Genomic DNA, 14,828 nt, shown 5'->3' with positions numbered 1-14,828 from the left:
TTCACCAGCTCACACGCTGTAGTGATGGACAGTGTGTGGAATAGTAAAGAGAAGAAGAATCTAACAAATACAACCAAAACTCAAAATAAAGCTCTCAAGCATATATTACCTTCTATTCCAACATTTATTAAATGGAATTGACTTGATTGGGACTGGCAAAAGTGTCTCATGACTAGTGATGCATCCATGAGTAGCTGCTTCTAGAATTATTTAGGAAAACACGGGCATGAATAAAATGTAACACAGTAATGGGAAATGGGCAATGCTGCAGCATAGTTTCTTAAGCACCTTCAAGGACACAGGCTCCTTTTAAAGGACACTTCTTCACAGACACATGGAACAAAACATTTAAACATCTAAGTTAAAACAATACAAGATTCGGAAAGTGAATGGCAACCTAATGCCTAAAATTTGAACAATGGTGAAAGACACAGCTACCTCTAAAAGCAGTCATCTCCAACAGCTTCGACGTTTACTAAGTGTTAAGCCAAGATAATGCATATTCTGCTTTCGCGTCTTCCAAGAACAGCCCAAGTTTCAGTTTCAGTCTCTCTAGACAATACTGGTAGGTAATATTGATACTGACAATTCACTGATAAAAATCAGTGTTGGTACTTCCCATCACTGAAGGATAGCTATAGCATAAATCTCTCAGTGCTTTAATCTGGTTCTTCAGTGCCGTGTAGGTCTAGAAAGCCATAAAACCTCTAATGGGCATACTGTCAGTTAAGGAAAAATATAACTGCACATGCACAATTAATGTTACTCCCCCTTACTCTACAAAGTTGGAGAAGAGTCCATAATTGTTAGTGTTTAATAAAAGAAATCTCTAAAATTCAAAATAGTGCCATATTTCTCTTGGTTCATAATACAAAGAATTAGTGAAGGCATGATCTATTAATACTGAGTCACAAACCCAAGTTCAAGTGTGCTGTTTCCAAGAGCAGGAGGATAATGGTAGCCAGCTTTCAGAATGATGCCATTAGGAACTCTAGCTTGTAGTCCACAACAGATAAAGCTGCTCCTGAAGTGACGCTGCCCTATGTGGGACACAGAACTAGAGAAAGAAAAAGAAAACTTTGAAATAGAAATGTGTATTCTGTATACATTTGCACAAAACATATAAACACTTTATATACATTTTATATGTATATAAAAAAACACCATTAAGTAATGAGAACTAAATATTAATGCAAGGATCCATAGTAGCAGTTCTTTTAAAAAAGATTTTAAAAGGCTACACAACAATGAAAAGTTCTCTCAAGACACGTTTATTAGAATTTCCCAGAAATGAGATACCAAAAGGCCATGTCTTTTCGAGTACCACTTAGAGATAGAAGCCCATAACGTTACCCTCTAAGGGTTCCCTGGGGAAGTCAAAGAAGGGTGCCAGTCTGCACACGTTATTCCTGTCTGGCATCAGCACAGCCAGAGCCATACCTACGCAACCAGCCTTTGGTACAACTGTCGAAGGCGGGCCGGCTGCAGGCTGCGGTGGGTAATTCAGCAGGTGTGAGAAAGAGAAGCTGAAGGAGCCCAAACAGCATGCATGCCATCTTTCTCAGGCCAGATGAGGACACTTTTCTAGCTTTCACTTCTCACCTTCACATTAAAATTTAGGTAGTATATTTAATCAGCCAAGTCAAAGTCACGGTGTTAAAGCAACAATGAGAAAGTTCCCCCAAGAAAGAGGAAGGAGACGTCTTCCTTGAGCAACGCCCCCTCCCAGGCAGGGGTTCTACTGATCCCTGAGGAAGAGGAATCAGTAACTGGCTGTGGATTTCCAGGATGGGTGGAAAAGAGCATTTTAAATCACCCCACATCCGCACCTTCCCACGCACCTAACACCTCTGAGCATTACACTCCCCTCTTCCTGTTCTCGACTGCAGTCACTGCTTTAGTCTGAAGCCTAAGCTGCTTTTCCACCCAGTCCTCACAATCCAAAGCTGAGGCCAAACCACAGTGCACGCACACAAGCAGGTCATCGAAAGCAGGGGCAGCACAGACAGACCTGGGCTCACAGGCTGGAGCCGGCGGCCCGCACATGAGGAGCACAATTAGGAGCGCACTGCTTCCCTAAGGCATGCAGGACGGGTCACAATTACAGTCCTGGGTTTTCAGAGGAAAAAATTAAAGATCATTTCCTCCCAGAGCACTGTGCTCTGGGTCATAAAATTCTTCCATGCGTCAAATGATAAAATAGCTAGAGAATGCTTCAGAAGCTCATTCTATCTCTGCCCCTCATGGCAGTGCCCTAGGCACCCACCATAATTAAAATTTAAGACATGTGCTTTATGTTCATCTCATTCCTGTTTCACATCTATAAGAACAAACCTCAGAACAATCCAGTTTTCATATCAATGCTAGCACAACACAAAAGCAAACAAAGATGTCAAGTATCAAAAGAAAAAATTCAGAATGTAACAGGAAGAAAGACCCGTCCATCAGAAAACACAGCTTATTAAAAAACAATAATGTCAATTTAGCCTATTCTCCCCTGTTAACCTCCTAACGGCTGGCTCCAATCAAGGCTCAGGCTCTTACAGGTGATATTTATTACAGTCATGCACCATCACGACGTTTCTGTCAACAACGGACTACACAGACAACAGTGGTCCCATAAAATTAGGACCACACAGTCTAGGTGTGTAGTAGGCTACTCCATCTAGGTCTGTGTAAGTATTCTATGATAGTCACACAACAACGAAATCACCTAACAACAAATTTCTCAGAATGTGTCCCCATCGTTAGGCAACGCGTGACTGGATTCACTTTGAGCTCCCAGTATACACCCAGAGGTTCCCTCTTTATGAAGCTATGATTGAAGACAAGTCCCGTCTGAGTCATCTAAGGTCTCAGAAATCCCAACCTTCCTTATGTTGCGCTAACGACTCTGACGGAGAAGAGAGAATCCAAAGAAGAAAAATGTTACCAGAAGAGGATTGCTCTCAAAATTGGATCAAACACTACCGGATGCATGTTGTGATGCTCTGAAAATCTGTCACTTGAATAACTGCTATTTTTTTTTAATTTCATTGAAAAGTATTAGTTCTGCCTATAACTAAGTGCTTCAGTCTCCTGTCTATTATCCAAATTTTGCTCTTTCCTCAGCAAAGTAACTGACTTCACTAACTTCTCAATCTCCCTTTGCCTCATCGCTATTCTGTCCTCTGTGATCTTGACCCTAAGATTTATGGGTCGTTTTTCACTGTCCTGGTTTTATGAAAGCCCATTCTTTTTCTTTTTCCCCTCCCCTCCCTGTCCCTTACACCAATTCCTTTCTTATTCCCTTAGGGACTGTCAACTGATTTGACTGTTCCCTCCTTCATCCGTCCTCACTGATCTGTCCTCCTCTTTCTATTGTCCCCAAGATGGCACAGACAATCCTTCTCAAACCCTCCCCATGTTGACACCTAAGATTCACATAATTATGGCAATATCTCCATAATATTTCCCCCACTGCCTCCTCAATGTTTATAATTTCGCTGTGGAAATTATTTCCAGCCCAGGACCTCAAATAAAAGTTAAATTTTATATAACTATAATTTATAATGTTGGGAGCGTAAGTAAGCCTTCTATCTTCACCCTGCACAAATGAGATTAATAACAAAATTAATGCCTTTAAAGTTACTTTTTAATCTACTAGCAAGACGATGCATTTATTGACTCATCAAAACTTCCCGACCATTGCACATAGACAATTATAAAACTCACCTTTCAGTATATAATCAGTTAACAAGCTCGGAACTTTTTCACTGTCCTCTTTCATGGCATGAAGAACTGCAAAATAAAAGAGAAAGAAAAGGCAACAATTTCAAATTCAGATAAAAAATATTTAATTTCAATCATTGTATCCTTAGTCTTAATTAATTATATGGTATAACTGATTCATGAAAATTATTGGTTATTTTCTAGATAAGGGAATACAGCTGCAAATGCTTAAGAATTTATTTTAGTTGAATAAGCCCTTATTCAGGTAAGAACATTGTAGTTATCTAAGAGTTATTTCCCTGATTTAAAATTTCCACACAGTGGAGGCAGGAAAGAGGAACGAGGTTATTTACACAGAGCCTCCGTTTTGTCATCATAAATACTGAAAAGTGAGTTACCACACTGTGCGTTTCTGCGAGCTCTGGGGCACAGGAGCACCTCAGTGCCGCGTCTCACAAGCTCGCGGAGCTCTTAGATACGTGAATAGTTAGCTATACTTTCCAAGGAGCTTATGTGTCAGCCTTCTTGGAAACTTTTAAAGAAGAGACCAAAATGCAGAAAAGACTTCCATGCAGCAGCACCCCAGCAGGCCGCCCACTCCTCTATACTACGGAGGAACCTGGAGGAATTAGCCTCATCCTACAGGGAGTCTTTGAAAATTTTATCTTTAAGTAAAGAGAAAAGAGAAAAAACAGCTACTATGACAGTGGTTAAAAAAAATCTAGACCACCCAGGTACAGATAAACCCACAAAGGAATACTGCACTTTCACAGTAACGGCCGACTCAAACTTTCTGCAGAGCATCCTGGGGAAAATGTCTCACTGTTTTTCCCCAGACATATAACAAGACAACATAGTATGACTGTCAGGTCAGCATTCCTGGGTTTCAACCCTGGCTCTGCCACTTCCTAGCTGTGGGACTTTGAGCAAGTTACCTAACCACTCAGTGAACCAAGTTCCTCATCTGTAAAATGAGAGCAATAATTAGACCTGTCTCAAAGGCTTGTTGTGAGTGTTAAGTTACTAATTCAGATGTAACAGACTTAGAATAGTGCCTGGCACATAATATATGATATGTAAGCATTAGCCAGAATTACTAACACGACAAATATCATTGTAATTCTTATTACTATTATTATTGCACCTCCAGTAGCTTTTATGAGGAAGGCTACATATTCATAAACACTGCGATGGTCTCCACTGGGCTTCCCCTGTGGCTAACATCTACAGGTGGTGGCCACAGAGGCTCAGGTTCTCCCCAAAGTTTTTAGGAGATAACCACATTTTTCACTTTCAAAGTGAAGGTCATTCTTCCATCTACTGTCTGCAAAACAATCCTGTCTTCATAACTATATTAAGATGGACATTCATTCACACACCCTACATGTATGCCTTCAATCACCCAGAGTTTCCAAATTGTGTCAGGCTAAGAAGACATCATCTAAGAATTGGCCTAAGGACACTTCAATTTGGGAATTATGATGACTGTGGTTTGGACAAGGATGTGTCTGTCCTTGATCTGAAAAAACGAGGTCTCTCAGTAATTCCTGGCTCCCAGGCAATATTTATGTTCCCTTCTTAGAGGGGTACTATGTTCAGTACTTCTGCTTTCGATCACATTTTAGCTTTGTTTTCAGTTCTGTATAAAAATCACATAGCAAAAGCTAGCGTTATTAAAAAGCACAGTGGCCTGGGACTCAGGAGACCCCGCCCTGTAGTTAACCATTCTCCTGTGTGATCCTGGACACTCATAACTTCAGGAGTTCTCCTGGAAATTAGCGGGCTGGGCACCCAGTTAATCTCTTCTTTATTTTAGACTGGCTGGCATCACCTGATTGATGCATATTTAAGTAAAAAATGTTTTGAAAGTGTTGTTCACCAAGAAAAGAATAAAAGCTTCAGGCTAGCATGCAGGCAGCTTGTAAATAAGTCACTCGCTCCTTTCCTTCTGCTCCCCATAACCCATGCCTCTATGTCCTTAATTTCCAAAACAGATATCATCAATATCCACTCATGTGATGTGCTCTCATTTGGTTCCCTCTTTAATTAACACTTATCACAAATATTTAACTAGAAAGAACCTAACAGATCGGCAAATTCAATCCCTTCAAAAAAACAAGGCTGAGTGACTTACCCCAAACCCCACATACGTTAAAACTTATTTACTATGAGGCAAATAGAGCAAATACTTTTATCCCGATTTTTCACCGTGACCAAGAGAGGGTAAGTGACTGCCAAAGATATCCCTGTAACTGACAGGGATAGAACCAGAATTCAGGGCTCATTTATGGCTATCATACAAGACATTCAATATAATGTTTATTTAAGTCTAACAAATTATTTGAAAATGCAAGCCCCTTGAAGGTGGAATATTTTTGTCTGTTTGTTCACTAAAGCATCCTGAGTGAACAGAACATGGCCTGGCACAGAGGAGAGCTTCATTAAATATTGGCTGAATTAATGAATATTCTTAAAATACTACTATCAATGTATGTTCTACCTCTACTACCTCGCGTTCGACATTCCTAGGAAAGGAGCGTGTTTTAGGCCGCATTTCCCCTAAATCTTTCCCACTGAGTTACTGACAGTCATATTTATATAAGATCCACGAAGCACCTTGGTTGTTGATATATGGCTATGTTCTTAAACATACAAGAGGTGATAGAAAATCAAGTTACCCTTTTTTCTCAAAAAGGTCAACGTGTCAATATTTCAAAAGGTAAGAAAAGCAGAAAAAATACAAATCAACTCTAGTGTTGTGTTTGATGTCATAGCCATTTATGGTTTCGTTCTCAAAAGAATAAACTGTTCCAAATTGACGAAACAAAACAATAACAACAAAATCAGCCAACTAAAATCAGTAGTGAGAATCAACAAAAATAAATAAGGTAACAGTTTAGTTTTGTCTTTGCTCACTTTTCGTTAATATTTGAAGATCTTCAACAGATGGTGGTCCATTTTTTTTCTCATAGGGAATGACCGTGGTCAAGTACTGCCAAGTTAAAAAAAAAGCACGTGTCACTTAAATCTGAATTACCTTCTCTGCAAAAAGTTGATACAGTCACTAGAAAGTCTATTTTATCACATGAAACATGAGTTACTTTAGTAATGAACACAGGTATCTTGCTATCTCAGCCAGAGCTCATTTCTTGCCCACCTCTATCTGCCTCATACAAGTCCAGTGTCAACATAAATATCCACTTTTTTGCCTTTCAGTTATCGAAAATTTTACAGGAGTAGGTCTGAGGGTGATTTGTGCAATTTGTTCATTTTCAAAGTGAAGTCTTATCTAACATTCTCCTTGCATATTTTTCAACACATTTTTAAAATAGTATTTTAAACTAAAAACGTAGTTCTAACAGTTCTGCATAACAATATAACTCCCAACAGCCAAAGAATTGTTTCAGACCATTTTTTTCTAGCTGAACAAAATGGGCACACAGATAACTCGACGACTTTAAAAACACACACTAGCTTCTTCCAGAAGCCATCAAAGACAAACTTGCCCAAATAATTTTAGAAGTGTATTATTATTATTATTTTAAATTATTGTACAAGTAGTTATAAATGTTTAAAGGTACTAAAGGAAAAGAGAAAAATGAAAGGAGAGAATGGTCTAATGCATAATGAAAATTCTTGTCTGAAAGTGAGACGAACTGCCTCGTTGGCCACTGTAAAAGGCTCGTAAGTCTCAGAGTTACGTCCTATAACTATGTCCCAAGAAAGCATAATCTAGAATTATCGTCCAGATTCCCCTATTCTGACCACTCCACCAAAAAATACATAGTTCAGTGTAGTTTCCGTGTGCTCATCTAGAGATCACTGGTTTTCCTCAGACCCACCTTGCAATCTCCTGAGACCCACCTTATTTAGCCCCTGCCTGAAATCTCGGCTCTATTCCTAATCTCTGAGTGATTTTTACCCCACTCACAATCACAAGACAAGATAAAACTGCTTAACAATAATTGGTTCCCTAAGAAAAGGAGGAACAGTAAACTGTTCAGTCTTTAAGAGACTTAACTCCTACCATCTTTCCGGTGTAGACTTCTCCAAGATGACACCCAACAGTACAACCGAGTATGTTTTTCTCGTGTAAAGAACACACAAACAGTTGGACACATACTCTCCTGGGGCCTCACCAATAGCCCGTGTGTCAGGCGACCTGGAGGAGCGTCAGGCAGCTGTGCCTCGGCACGCAGGTGATCTGGCTACGCTTTTGGGCCTTCCTGCCCCACTCCCGTGTGCTGGGTCAGTTTGTAAGTTATTTTGCCATCTTGTGGGTTTGAGAGAGGTGAGAGGCACCAGAATAAAACAAAAATTCAACCACCCTTCGTGAAGGCCCTTTGTGAGCTGCAGGTGACAGTGGGAAGGATTATTCCATGTCGATTACCGCCCTTCTGGAGTAATACAGAACTATCTTCAGTACAAACCCTCGGCTCAAATGCCTTCTTCTGACGCACTGCCTACAGGCGGGACCCTCTGCACTTTCTCAGTCTTCACTTAAGAGCTAAACTGAAGAGTTTCCTTTCTGAAGCGAAAATTTCAAATTGTGAAAGGAAATTTTAAGCACACTCAGTGTAGATGTGTCTCCCATGTTCATGATATTCCTTAAATCATCTTATAAAAATGTTAATAAAAAACAAATTGCTACACATGTGGCTGTATATTTATAGCCATATGTAATTTTGTATAAATAATGTCTCATGCCTCATTTGGCAGACAACTGAGTTGGCCGACGAGTTGGCCGACGACATGATACACCTTAAAAACACATGAATTTCATTTAAAAATAGGTAAGATATACTCTCTAGACATTTTGACCTAGAACTCTAGTCTAAAAAAATACCGGCATCTGGCTTTCTTCCCCCAAAAATGAGGTGATGTTTCCTGGACTTTGAGAATTAGTGTCTTCTAGTTTAGTTATTTTCAAGTATATATTCGATGCATGCAATTCATTGTGTCAATATATTAATATCTATTTGTTTAAAGGTAAAAGTGAAAAATGGAGCTTTAAAATCTGTATTAAGAATGCATTTAGTTTGTTGTCCAATTTGAAAAATGCTTTTTCCTAAAGGGAAATTCTATGCATTATCAAGACTATAAATATAATGAACTTTCATTTCTCTCTTTTAAGCAATAGTCTTAGTAAATTAGTAAAATTGCCAGCTTTCAGGACCTTCACTTACATAGAGATTGAAAAAGCAGAGAAGGAGGAAAATAAGGATAACCGAGCACCTGTTTCTCTGCACCTGAGTTTCCAAAGGTGTGGCGGAGGCCATTCTGAATGACATTTGAGATCCCTTCCATGCTGAAGCGCTAAAGGCAGCAATGTACGGCCCGGAAGAAAAGGACAGAGAAAGAAGTTCAGAGACTATTAGTAAGAGTGTACCACTACGACTTACGTGCCCAACAGGCAAGCAGTTAGAAAATGCCTCTACTCATTCAGATAAAGCAGACAAAGTCATGCTGTTTTTAAAACATCTTTGCTCCCATTTCTTTGCAAGTCAAACGCAAAAGCAACTGCTTTTATGCTACTGTATTCATAAAGATTTTTCCTGATGTGGCTGATAACTTTGCTCTGATGTAAACGATGTAAGTTGTACACATATTTGTTTTATGCAAAAATTTAGCACATAATTTTTAAGATACCTTTTGGGATTGTTTACCTACATTTTATCAAAAGTCTGAAAACTTAAACTAACAGTATGCATATTTTCAACCTAAGTTTGCATATTTCTACCATAAATTTGGAGAACATTAACATAACACTTGGCAAACGAAAATGCTGTTACTTGGAGAGCTGATTATTGCTTCCCACTCACTCTTCAGGCCACCTGCCATTGCCTTGGTGCAGAAAATGCGAACTGGAGGAGCACATATGCTTCCTGGAGAGCAGAGTGGGTCCCATGTGCCAGCTAGGCTCCCTAAAACTTCTGCAAAGACTTTTTCGCTCTGTTTCTAGGAAATAATTCTAGCTTCTTTCTCCCAGCAACCGCCAAGACTTCCTAGAACTCATTGTACTGAAAAGGGAGTATTTTTTCCTAAACTACTTATCTTGATTTGTAACCAGTCTACAATGTCATCAGACAGAGTAAAGAGTCCAGTGGCACCTCTATGGCTGCTGAGTCAAAGGACTTAGATGGATTCTTACAGCATGACTAATAAGGGGAAAGGCATCCTGAACAGGAAGTTCAGTCCTGATTTACCCATAGTTCCTTTCCCTGGAATTTTATAGGGGAAAGTTGAATCAGTAAATACATTGGAGGAGTCAACATAGAGTATTTTACCAGGCTCCAAGGAATAGAAGAAGGGAAACCAAAGCAATGGTCTCTGTCCTCAAGAAATGTATAACTGAGCCAAGCAGTTCTCAAAGTGTGGTCCAGGAACCCCCCAGGGGTCCATGAGCTGAAAACTATTTTCTTAGAAATACAAAGATGTAATTTGCCTTTTTTGCTCTCTTCTCTCATGACTTAGAGTAAAATATTACAAATGACAGATTGAATGCAAAAGCAGATTTGAGAACCTAGTCGTCTTTGATTAACCTAGATATTAATGAAATTGACAAAAATGCACAGCAATGTTATTTTTCTCACTAATTTTTTTACATATAGTTATTTTTCATAAAAGCATTAGTGAATTTCTAATTGGTACTTTTAAGTTAATTAATAAATATTTTTAAATTTTCTCAGTTTTCACTTCTAATACAGTAAATATCAATCAATATAATCTATATAAACAAAAGCTCTCTGGGGTGTTCGATAAATTTTAAGAATGTAAAGAAGTCCTCACAATAAAAAGCAGAGAAACAGCAAAAGGTTTTATCTTTGAAGGAGCTAAGTACCTCTGTATCAGTCACACACTCAATGGTATTGCTGAAAATCTGAGTACTGTACCAAACTTGACCGTCTTGGGGAACTCGTATAACACCTCTCCTCCTGAATCATCCTTCCTCCCCACCCACTCCTTCCCAGGTCTGCATGCCATTTTGTCTCAGCAAGAATCCAAGGTTGGTCAAGACACCTCAACTGAACATGCTTCAGTTTGCTGACAGCATCACTATTACTTTTGATGAAGTAGGCTGGTTTTAACTATTTTTGTCAACTTTTCACATGCCATCATATAATTTGTTCACATTTTTTAAACAGATTATCAAAAGAGATGACTTCCTAAGCTCCAGAGGCTGCAATAAAAATTATGGGAAACTGTTTTCAAATAAGTCAGATCCTCCTTTAAAAATTATTTCTATCGAATGTATTTCCTTTCAAAAGCAACAAAGAGAAAAATACTTAATTTTCTATATCACTTCGCTCCATTATCCATGGGCATGTTAGAGATAGATATAAATTCAGAAAATCTCAAGCAAGGTGAAAAGTTTTAGAATCCATGTATCAGGAAACTAAGGTACACTTTATATTTGAACAACACATTCTAAAGATACTATCTCTATTTTCCCAACTGGAAACTTAATTCCTGTCACTGAAAAAAAAAAAAAGTTGATGCAAATTCTTAAATTCCTAAGCTATATGTGTAATTTAGGCTTCCTTATTAAACATGCAGTTGTGGACATTGCTGAACCATTTCAACTACTGGTAGCTTGACTACTCGTGAAAGATGGCTTTCATGCAATCCAGGCTTAGTGGAAAGAAATAAAAATGCAATGATATGAAGCCATGGTAACTCGGAAAAATGCAAAACTAACAGCTGATCCTAGCAAAAGAAGTTAAGTAAAGGAACTCTCCTTGGAACTCCTGCTCTGCGGCTGATGGGAGCTGAGCCAGTAGATGTGGCCAACCCGGCCCCACTGCATCCTGACCAGGCAAGAAACAGGGTGGCCGGTAAGGTTCTACTGCCTTCTGTTCCACTGGGAAAATGACAGAACAAGAAAATCAGAAGGTTTACAGAAAATACAAAGAAACCAACTAAAAGACAGGGCTGAGGACGTTCTTCCACCAATGCTCCGGTTGCCATCAACTCCCACCTCCCCAGGAACCACGCAGTACAATTGTTTCCCTTTAAGGCATTCCCAAACTCTCCCTCTCTGCTAGCTCTTTCCCACAGGCCACTTTAAATTCTCAAACCCTCAACCTAGCTCCTTTCCCCAGGGTTTCCAGAAACAGCTCTTCCCAGCGTCGTTTCTTTCGTGCTGAGGTCTCAGTGAGACATCTGTAGGCTCTCCTCCCTGCACCCCCTCCCTGGATTCCTAGACACCACACTCTTCCAGAGTTCTCCCTGCTCTGCTGCGCTGCTTCTGAGAGGAGCCTCTTTCTCTGCTCATCTCTCATACACTGGTTTTCCCCAGGATTTTGTCTCTATTTTTTTTCTGATGCACACTCTCTGAACCTCCCACTCAATAGTTTCAACTTCTGCCTCCATAAATCTATAGCTCCCCTTTACTAAGATCAGTAAAGTGCTCAGAATGGAGCCTGGCACATGGGAAGGGCTCAGTAAAAGTCAGTTATCTTTACTGTAACTTTCCTCCTGAGCTTTGGACTTGGATGTTTAACGGCCTATTGGACATCTGGACCTAAATATTCCTAAAACTTATCATATCCAAAACTGAATTCATCCTCCTCTCACCCACCAAAACTCAAACAAAAAAAAAAAAAAAACTAAAAAATCTGTTCCTCCTTCAGCATTCTATGCTTCTGTCATTCATTTACTCATTCTTTCAAAAAATATATTGAGCCAGATATTATTGCAGGTTACTAACGATGCAAAGTGAACACATCAGCCAAGGCCCCTCCTACCCCCATGACCTGATATTCCAGTACAACAGGGGCAGAAACAGTAAAACAAGCAAATGAACTAGATAATTGCAGATAATGCACGCCCAGCCGATAGCTACAACAGGGCAATTAAAAACTGGATGCCTATTTTATACCAGGAGGTCAGAGAAAAGTTCTCTGAGGAGGTGACATCTGAGCTGGAACATGAATTATACACCCTTCCAGAAGAGCTACAAAGGACAATGGACAAAAGAGATCCTCTCAGAGAACACAACCAAAAGCAGCGAAACTGGCCAACCAAGGCGTTCACTCTGCGGCCACTGCGCAGGGGCCCTGGTATTCTCCAGGAGGATGTGAAACAGCAGCTACTGAGTATTTCCGTTGTCCCCTCCTTCCCATAGGAAGTTTTCATTGCAGGGGCCCTGCTCTCTCTTCACCTTTGTGTGCTGGATGTGTTGGAATGGCTGGCTTAACCTTTGTACCATAAGGGGCGACATGCAGAACTGATGAAAAGATGCTCGGCTTGAGGCTAGATGCAATTGTCACTGATGAGACTTGTCTATCTCCCCTAGGGGAAGGGGTGGTACATGTCTTCTATCTATGCTTGCCCAAGCCAGAAATCAATGTCCCAACCCTAGCTCCTCCCTTCCCTGATGCCCCAACCAATTTTTAATCTCCTTAATATCTCTGGAATTCAACTTTTTTCCCATCCCTACTGTCACTTCCTTGGCTCATTTCTTACCTGATGTCAGCAAAAGCCTCCCCATCTACTCCTTATCTCTAGCTGTCTCCTTCCAATTAGTTCTCCTCGAAACACTTAAGTGACCCTTCTAAAAGACAAATCTGAACATGTAACAACCCTGGGTTCCTGCAGCCTTTAAAGACCAGATGCCTTAGCAGGGTACACAGAGCCATCCATTTTCTGGCTTCCACTTTGTTACTTCCACATCCTCTCCTTGAGGTACTTCCTCCCTCGCTGTCTAGCCTTCTCATTCAACCTCCAGTCATAATGAGCAACCTGCAGTTCCCCAGCCATTCCCGTCACCTCCAAGGGGCTACTCACACCACTCCCTTGGTATGTCTGTCCCCCTCTTCTTCTTGTCCTCAGGAGTCAATTCAGCCTTCCCAGACCCCTAAACCAAACTAGGGGCAATAGTGATGTATGGACGCCTCTAGAACAGGACAGTGCCAGGCAGAGAACAGGAAAAACATGGGAGCAATTTTGAATATAGTAATCAATTATCAACCTATCCCTAGGCTTCTCAACCTTGACACTACTGACACTTGGGGTCAGATAATTCTTTGTCATGGGGGCAGTCCTGTGCATTGGAGGATGTTGAACAGCCTTTACTCAGCAGGATACCAGTAGCAGCACACTCCATCCCGCCGAGTTGTGACAATGAAAAATATTTCCAGACATTGTCTATTGTCTCATGAAAGGCAAAACTGGCCTGGTTGAGAATCACTGCATGAAGTGCACTGCATGGTTCGTCATCTGGATGCCCAGCCCACAGGGAGCACGCCCCTGAAGGCTGAGATTTACTCGGCATCCTTAACACCCATGCCTGGCACATTATTAGAGAGCAATATATGTTTCTCTAATGCTAGTTAAAGAAAAGATAATCAAGATATTTTTTTAAGTGGCAGCGAGGCACAAGATCAAAAGGAGACAGCAGGGAAAGAAAAGAGTTTTGGTTAAGTTAATTTTCAATAAATTCAACTCAGTTCCCAAAATCTTTAAGGAGAGAATTAATGTCAGGTACTTTTTTCGTATGCCCACAAAGCGCAAGCCCATGATCAGCATGTAGGAGGCATTTGATCAACAGTCACTGGCTTCAACGGCCAAATTCTGCAGCAATTACTACCCATACCAATGAAATACTTCCAGATTTTAGTATGAAACTAGGAATCACATCATAGTCAAAAGTATTTGGAATCAGAAAACTTTTCAACAGCCAACTTAGATAGAAAAACGTCGAACTAGAAATTAAGAGATCTGGGTTTTCTCTCAGCTTTGCCACCGACTATGTGACCTGGGTACAGTCACTAACTTTGCCAAGGCCTGTTTCCTTGCCTGTGAAAGAGATGATGAAATGACATCATTTTTAAAGGTCATCTTATTTGTAAATTCTATGAATCTATGAAATAACCAAGAAGACACTATTTTTTAAGAAGACAAATCGAAACACACATGCACACGCACACACAACAGTGCAGGACTAAAAGGTCACACAGGCTACAATATAAGCGCTTTAGGATGACAGAGCTGCACAGCCAGATGAGACACTCGGAGTTATCTACTCCAATGGCTTCATTTTCTTATGAGGAAATGAGCACATTTTGAGAAAGGACAAAGACTAAGTCTTACTCTCCCCACTCCAGTGACTTACA

General features: G+C 40.2%; 1 protein-coding gene across 11 annotated transcripts in view; it reads right to left on the bottom strand.

Moving 5' to 3' along the window:
- Window positions 1-105: 105 nt before the first annotated feature.
- Window positions 106-14,828, bottom strand: part of FEZ2 (fasciculation and elongation protein zeta 2) — a 38,835-nt gene continuing 24,112 nt past the window's right edge. For 2 of the 11 annotated variants that reach the window (XM_070236452.1, XM_070236451.1), the window contains 5 exons: window positions 8,947-9,027; window positions 6,628-6,703; window positions 3,715-3,780; window positions 2,335-2,363; window positions 106-1,057 (listed from right to left, as the gene is read on the bottom strand). In XM_070236452.1, coding sequence (XP_070092553.1) covers window positions 2,353-2,363; window positions 3,715-3,780; window positions 6,628-6,703; window positions 8,947-9,027 — 234 coding nt within the window. In that variant the 3' untranslated portion in view covers window positions 106-1,057; window positions 2,335-2,352. Of the gene's footprint in view, window positions 1,058-2,334; window positions 2,364-3,714; window positions 3,781-6,627; window positions 6,704-8,897; window positions 9,028-14,828 lie in introns of all 11 variants that reach the window. The other 9 variants (XR_011426488.1, XR_002800214.2, XM_023619242.2 and 6 more) reach the window with 7 other exon arrangements.

This window comes from Equus caballus, chromosome 15 (genome assembly GCF_041296265.1).
Source record: "Equus caballus isolate H_3958 breed thoroughbred chromosome 15, TB-T2T, whole genome shotgun sequence".
Taxonomy (NCBI): Eukaryota; Metazoa; Chordata; class Mammalia; order Perissodactyla; family Equidae; genus Equus; species Equus caballus.
This window is presented reverse-complemented; position numbering and strand designations above follow the sequence as displayed.